This window comes from Dipodomys ordii, unplaced genomic scaffold (genome assembly GCF_000151885.1).
Source record: "Dipodomys ordii isolate 6190 unplaced genomic scaffold, Dord_2.0 Scaffold99, whole genome shotgun sequence".
Taxonomy (NCBI): Eukaryota; Metazoa; Chordata; class Mammalia; order Rodentia; family Heteromyidae; genus Dipodomys; species Dipodomys ordii.
In genome coordinates, this window is record NW_012267315.1 from 7,615,517 (window position 1) to 7,623,252 (window position 7,736).

The window sequence follows — 7,736 nt, forward strand, 5'->3', positions numbered from 1 at the left end:
AAAAAAAAAAAAAACCCACTACAGGAGGATAAAGAACAATTTATCCATTTGTGATCTTGGTCATAAACCTTAACTTTAGCAAGTGCTTTTTATATCATAAAGCTCAAGAAAAGCCTAAAATAACCAAAATGAACATGATGTAAAGGATTGAAAACATGGGAACAGTTTAAATGTCATTAATCTTATAAATTATTTATCCTTTCTGTATTTCAAGTTTTGTGCTGTAGAGTTCAGCCTCTTAACTATATGAAGATCTTTCATTCCAAGATTTCTCATCTGATTGTAACAAAAACCACAAAAAACTTCCTTTTTCACTTTCCCAACATGTTGGCCATTGTGATGTCCAAATATTGCCTCAAACAACATCCAGTGAATTCTGATTTGATATTTGCAAGAACCAGAGTATAGAAATGTGACTTCCCACTTTACCCTTAAAGGTGATGTGGCCTGAGAAGCTTTTTTGGTTTCTAAGTCAAGAAAGATCCTCTTTAACTTGTAACTCTTTGGAGGATGGGAATTTCACTAGATATAGTGTAGTGGACATCCTCATTTTACTTTATTCGCCTGGGGATTACTGAATTTGTTACCGTGAATAAATCTTATTTAATAAATTTTATAACTATGTAAAAAGTAAATAGATCAGTTGAATAATAATTTTTACCAAACCTGTAGTCAAAGTTTGAGTCTACTTGAAATATTTGCAATTAATAATTCTACTACTCTCTACCTTATTTTCTAGAAGTCTAAAAAAAACTACAAACTTACACAATAGCAATAGACCACAATGTTTCTTTTCCTCTGTAGGAAACCTCCTCCCCTTAATATATAATTTAGCCAGGCTAAAGTGGCTCGAGCCTATAATCTTAGCCACTTGAGGTAAAAATGGAATTACTGTGCTTTCTTGCCGATCCTCAGATCTCAGCCTCCTGAGTAGCTAGGATTACAGGCATGAACCACCTGTGCTGGGATTGATATATAAATTCTTAAGGTTCATCTCAATGGAAGCACAGTGGCTGGGCACAGTGGTGCATGCCAGTAACCCTCGGTGACATGGGGAGGCAGAAGGAGGAGTATCATAGCTGAGGTTGGCCTGGGCATACTATGAAAGCTTACCTTGAAAATAACTAATGCAAAAAGGGGCTAGAGGCATGGCTCAAGAGGTAGGGTACCTGCCCCTTCCAATGCCAATATCTATCTATCTATCTATCTACCTATTTATCTATCCTGATGTTAATGATTGAACAATTAAAAGAGTTGAATTCTGCCCAATCTGAACAGTACCCACAAGCAGTTAAAAAATTAAAAATTTAGTCATTATTATAGAAAATGCTTTTGGGAAGCACTGCTCTAGGGCACACTTTGCATCCACACCTAATTTAAAATAAAGAGAAAGCAAAGCCAGGTGCTGGTGACTTATACCTGTAATCCTAGCTTCTCAGGAGGCTAAGATCTGAGGATCATGGTTTAAAGTCAAACCAGGCAGGAAAAGTGCATAAGACTCTTATCTCCAATTAACCACCAAAAAGCCAGAAGTGGAGTTGTGGCTCAAGTGGTAGAGTACTAGCCTTGAGCAAAAGAAGCTCAGGGACAGTGACCAGGCCCTGAGTTCTAGCTCCAGGACTAGCATTAAAAAAAAAAGCAAGTGACTCCATTTGAAATTACCTTTTTGTCAGGGGGAGAGGAATCCTTGCCTCACATATTCTAGGCAAGTGTTCTACCTCTGAGCTACATCTCCAGCCCCTAAATTGGTTCTTTTTGATTAATGTTCTTAGTTGACCATAAGTCTATATAAGATTTATTCACTGCCAGTCTAAATCAGAAGGTTCATGTGAAGAGCCACATAAGTATTCATTAAAAACTAGAATCATGGACTCAAGAATTGTTTAGCTCTCCAAGGATCACCATTTGACATAGAGGGGACTCAACACTCTGGAGAATATTGTCAGTTGAATTAAATACCTAATATTATATATAGATTGACTAACTTGAATTTTTACTGTTGTTGTGAGTCCACAGTTTATTTCTGTAGGATACTTAATCTAACTGTATATCAGAGGTGCTGTATTTTCTTTCTCCTTCAGTTAATGTTCAGAATAATAAACATGATATGGGAAAATCATTTGACGGGTCTATTTATTTTAATGAGGCAAGGAAAATTTTTAGTCACTGTAAATTTAAGGACTCAATTTCTGCTTATTAAAACACAATACAAGGGATGGGAAGGTAGCTCACTGGTAGAGTGCTTCCCTTTCATGCATGAGGCCCTGGATTCGATTCCTCAGCACCACATAAGCAGAAAAGGCTGGAAGTGGCGCTGTGGTTCAAGTGGTAGAGCGTTAGCCTTGAGCTGAAGAGCTGAGGGATAGTGCCCAGGGATAGAGTTCAGGCCCCACGAATGACAAAAACAAACCAACAAAAACCCCAAAATATAGTCTATATTTGGAACCCAAGTTGGTTCCCTCTCCTAACTTTCCTTTAAATTTCAAACTGGTGTTAAGATTCAGCCCCTTGGTAGGGTGCTCTGTGATTCCATGTTGGCTTGGATAGACATTTTTTTTTTTTTCTGGTGTCAGAGCTTGAACCTCAAGCCTCATGCTTGCTTGCTCTGCTAGCACTCTACCACAAGCTTTTAGCCCTGGACATAGAAGCTTTGAAGTGTAGTTTCAAGGTGAAATTACAATAGGTGTACTGCTATTTTCCGTGCAACAGTAACCTAGTATTTCCATATGCCTAATGCCCAGATCTAAAAGTGCCGTTAACACTTTTCAAAAAAGACAACAAATCTAAATATGTAGAACAATGGTCTCTACTTGACCTCTCAAAGTATGAATTGAAGATGAGTCTATTAAATGATTAAACAGTCTCAGTTCTGTCTACTATAGAACAAGATAACACAGACGGATGATTTATCAACAATAGGAATTTATTTCTCAAAATTCTGGAGGTTGAGAAATTCAAGATCAAGGTGCTGAGAAATTCATTGATGAGGGTCCCCATTTGGGTTCTACAATGGATATCTTCTGTGTCCTCACACAGAACAACAACATGTCTCTTTGGGCCTAATTTTATAAGGCACTAATTCCACTCAAGGACTCTACCTCTAAATACCATCAACACATGAATTTGGTGGTGGTGGTAAGGGATATCCTAGCAAATATAATTATGTCAAAGAGGGAAATTTATACTTCCTTTACAATGAAAATGAGTCTTAAGGGACTGGGAATGTGGCTCAGTGGTACAGTGCTTGCCTAGCATGCATGAAGCCCTGGGTTCGATTCCTCAGTACCTCATAAACAGAAAAGGCTGGAAGTGGTGCTGTGATTTAAGTGGTAGAGCTCTAGCTTTGAGCAAAATAGCAGCTGAGGGTTAGTGCCCAGGCCCTCAGTTCAAGCCCCAAGACTGCCCCCCCAATCATTAATATTTATGCAGTGAAAATATATCCCTTGACAGTAGTCATCATTTGGGATTGGGCTAAGTATATGGCAGCATAATCCTCTGAAAGAATAATACTGATATAAAATGGAGTAGTATGTAGAAAAGACATTCTATTCATCCAGTCATGCCCGAAGTTTGCATATATTCCTGCATCCCTGCTCTTTCTACCTTCACCACTTTTAGTTTCTTCTCAATGAAACAGAGAGAAATTAAGAAACCCAAATGGTAGTAACAAACCCAATAAAGAAAGTTTCCAAGCTGGGCACTAGTGCTCATGCCTGTAATCTTAGCTATTCAGGAAGCAGGTATCTGAGGATCAAGATTCAAAGCCAACCTGGGCAAGAAAAATCCATGAGGCTCTTATCTCCAATTACCCAGCAGAAAACCAGAAATGGTGCTGTGGCTCAAAGTGGTTGTGCTAGCCTTGAGCAAAAGGAGCATAGGGAAGTGTCCAGGCTGAGTACAAGCCCCATGACCAACCCTTGCCCCCCACCAAAAAAAAGAACAAAAAGTTTTCAATGAAACCCTTAATTTAAGTAAGTCTGGCTAATTATTTATTTTTTATCGGTGAAGATGATTGAACTCTGGGCCTGGGCACTGTCCCTCTGCTCTTCAGCTCAAGGCTAGTGCTCTACCACTTGAGCCACAGCGCCATTTCCAGTTTCCTGGTGGTTTATTGGAGAGATTAGTCTCATGGGCTTTCCTGCCTGGGCTGGCTTTGAACCGTGATCCTCAGATTTCAGCCTCTTTAGTAGCTAGGATTATAATCGTGAGCCACCAGGGCCCAGCTTGATTATTATTACTTTGGCTGTACTGAGGACTGAATATGGAACGAAAGGTATTGCACTTTATCACTTAAGCCCATGCCCTAGCCCTAAAATGAAAACTTGAGTGCTTTAATCATTACCATAGTAGTAGTAAATATAGGTTTGTTGGCTTCTTTTTCCTTGAACCAAGTCTTGAAACTTCAAAGATGTGGTTTTCCAGAGCTTCAATGTATTTTATTTGTTGAGGAATGGATTTCACTGTTCTGTTTCATTTTCTGTTGGCTACTCTTCCAATATAAATTTAATCTTCATAAATAAAAAAAAGTCTTCATAGCAGCAAGTCTGTATCCATTACTGTGAAGTATATTTTCAAAGAACTCTGATGTTCCATCATGAATTATTTGGTCTCAAAGTAACTTCATTTGAAAATGTTTAATAAAGTTCATAGTTCTGTATTAAATATTAAAATTCAAGCCATTCTGTCATATAAATACAATTAGATGGTGAAATCTCACCACCTTCATGGCAGTCATCAAAAACCTTAAAAAACAAAAGTTTATATTCAAAATGAAGTTTTAAAATCTTTAAAATACTTTAAAAGTAGCATTTAAAATACTTTAAAAATAGTTTTAATTTAAAGCAGTATTTTTACAAAACTTTAAAAATAACTAGGGATTGTATTTAAGAACATGGTGTGATAATGCCTGGTTTGTGATTATGCAATTAGTTAATGGTGGGGCCTGATCATGTTCGCCTGCCCACCAAACAAAAGGCTATCAGCAGGTATCATAAGAATATATAATCTTACACATGGAAATGTTTCATATTTAGCTACCTTCATTCCTATGAAGGAAACTAAACAGAATTTCCTCTGTTAGCATTCTGTCTAGGACTTGAAACCAAGAAAAGAAAGACAGGTATAAGGAATATGGTGTACAACAAAATATGGCATACTAGCAGCTCAAGAACATAATGCCACAAGGATTGAAATCTCTTGCTCTTTGGCAGGCTCAGTGTCTTCAGCATATGGTTGGCACTCTTAAATAGGATTTTATTTATTTATTTATTTATTTATTTTGGGTGGTCCAGTCATGGGGCCTGCACTCTGGGCCTGGGCGCTGTCCCTCAGCTCTTCAGCTCAAGGCTAACGCTCTACCACTTGAGCCACAGCGCCACTTCTGGCTTTTTTATTTTTGCTTATGTGGTGCTGAGGAATTGAACCCAGCGCCTTATGCATACAAGGCAAGGGCTCTACCACTGAGTCACCTTCCCAGCCACTTAAATAGGATTTAATGGAACTGCTAAGGCATGCTGGGAAAAAGATTATCTGGGCTTAAATGAAGAGATGTTCTTAGGTTTTTCCCAAGCCTAAGTCCCACCATCCCCCTTTTTAACTGATTTCAATTGAACCTGAAGCCTGTACATGCTAAGCATGCACTTTACTACTAAGCTGTACCCCTCAAACATAAGTTCCCTTGTTCATTAGGGGAAATAACACCCTTAGTTCCAAGGACATATGGAGGTTCAAATGAGACAACATAAAACTCATTAAAAACATGCCTGGCCCATAGTAGGTTTTCAAATCTTATTTTTGTCTCTAGCCCTTATCTAAGTGTCCATTTTAAGGCCATGAGCAGAAACTGCCGATGTCTTTAATCTGATTATTTTGAGTTTGAGGTAATATTTGTTCCTTAGGGAACATGGAGGTTTGAGTAACTGTTGGTCAATCCCAAGAATCTGGGAAATCAACTATGTTGCTCTGTTTGTCTAGGTGGCATTTGGGCCTGGTGGTAGTCAAGGGTGAAATGAAGCTGTTTTAACGTACCGGGCAGAGACCACAGGGTGCCCGGACCAAACCCGTAGGTAGGAGGATTGGATTGACGGCCCTGTACAGTTTCATGTGTCCATCTACACTGCCAACTGTGCCTTCTTTTGCAGCAATGATAGTCATCTCCACTTTTCCATCATAAATGAGTGTATTCAGGATGGTTTCAATGTCCTCCATGGACAACTCTACCTAAGAAAGGACAAAGGAAAGATGCATAAAGGATAAGGAAATCCTTTTGTACAATGTTATAAGCAGCAAAGTTCTTCTATGAAATGGAGAAGTAATGTGCTAGAGAGATTAATAAAAAATACAAAAAGAGCTGGGTGCTGGTGGCCCACGTCTATAATTCCTAGCAACTCAGGAGGCTGAGATCTGAGGACCATGATTCAAGGCTAGCCCGGGAAGGAAAGTCCATGAGACTCTTTATCTCCAATTAACCACCAGAAAACCAGAAGAAGAGCTGTGGTTCAAGTGGTAGAGTGCTAGCCTTGAGCTGAAGAGCTCAGGGACAGTGCCCAGGCCGAGTTCAAGCTCCATGACCAACCAAAAAAAAAAAAACAGTACAAGGTAAACAATGGTCCGCTGAAATGCTAGGAGCAGAAGGCTAACTTTTTGCTCACTGTGACACATTCTGATGTCATAATTTTAGGAAAAATCTAGATCTCACAAAGTAACATTTCTTTGGCAAGAATCTGACATATTCTTACAATGCTTTAACAGAAAGATACTTTAGACATCAAACAGTCCAAGTTCCTATTCCTTTATAAATGAGAAATTTAGAGCTCAGGAAATAAAAAAGATATGTCCAATTGCCAATGTGGCTGCTTTTCTGATGATTAAAATCACCAATGTTCTCATGTGTAAGTCTTCAAAAGAATGCTGCCAATACCAATAAAAACTGATGGTATGGCTGATATTTTGCACACATACTTAACTATGCATATGTGAGTCAAGAACTTATTAGGACAGACTTTGGGTGGTGAAATGTACTGCCAGTTCTATACTCTGTTGCTCTTATGTTCCAAGCTCAACAATATTTACCAATGTCATGGAATAATGGCTGCCTTTACTAAGACTAAGACAGTGTTTTCCCAAAGAGACTAGTGCAGAATATTCACAGCTCTCACCCGAAAGAGGTCTAGGTCAAATATTCTGGGTATTCATTGTAATCTGTGTCTATATGAAGAACAGGTTTTACATGGAAGGTAAGAAAGAAAGTTCTGACCTTACTGATCCCTAATTCACAGATATATTTCCACACTTCATGGGAGGAAGCAAATGAACTATTTCTTTGTATCATTGGATTCTGCTTGCTTTCTCGTGCTGTTTCTGCCTGTAAGGGATGAAACATAAAAGATCTAAGTAAGAATGTTAGTCAATGCTTTTGTTGTTGTAGATCCTGGGGCTTGAACTCAGGGCCTGGGCACTGTCCCTGAGCTTCTTTTGCTCAAGGCTAGTACTCTACCTCTTGAGCCACAGTGCCATTTCCGGCTTTTTCTGTTTATGTGGTACTGAGAAATCAAACCCAGGGCAAGCACTCTACCACTAAGCCACATTCCCAGCCTAGTCAATGCTTTCTTTCTTTTTTTGGGGGGGGATCCAGTCGTGGTACCTGAACTCTGGGCCTGAGTGCTATCCCTCAGCTCTTCAGCTCAAGGCTAGCACTCTACCACTTGAGCCTCAGCGCCACTTCCGGCTTTTTTCTT

At 39.1% G+C, this 7,736-nt stretch overlaps 1 protein-coding gene across 2 annotated transcripts in view; it reads right to left on the reverse strand.

The window, feature by feature from the left end:
• Window positions 1–4,153: 4,153 nt before the first annotated feature.
• Polr3f (polymerase (RNA) III (DNA directed) polypeptide F, 39 kDa) overlaps window positions 4,154–7,736 on the reverse strand; it is a 20,197-nt gene continuing 16,614 nt past the window's right edge. Inside the window, exons 7-9 of one of the 2 annotated variants that reach the window (XM_013027052.1) lie at window positions 7,256–7,363; window positions 6,028–6,219; window positions 4,154–4,742 (exon numbers count right to left, since the gene is read on the reverse strand). In XM_013027052.1, coding sequence (XP_012882506.1) covers window positions 4,665–4,742; window positions 6,028–6,219; window positions 7,256–7,363 — 378 coding nt within the window. In that variant the 3' untranslated portion in view covers window positions 4,154–4,664. The remainder of the gene's footprint in view (window positions 4,743–6,027; window positions 6,220–7,255; window positions 7,364–7,736) is intronic. The other variant, XM_013027053.1, reaches the window with a different exon arrangement.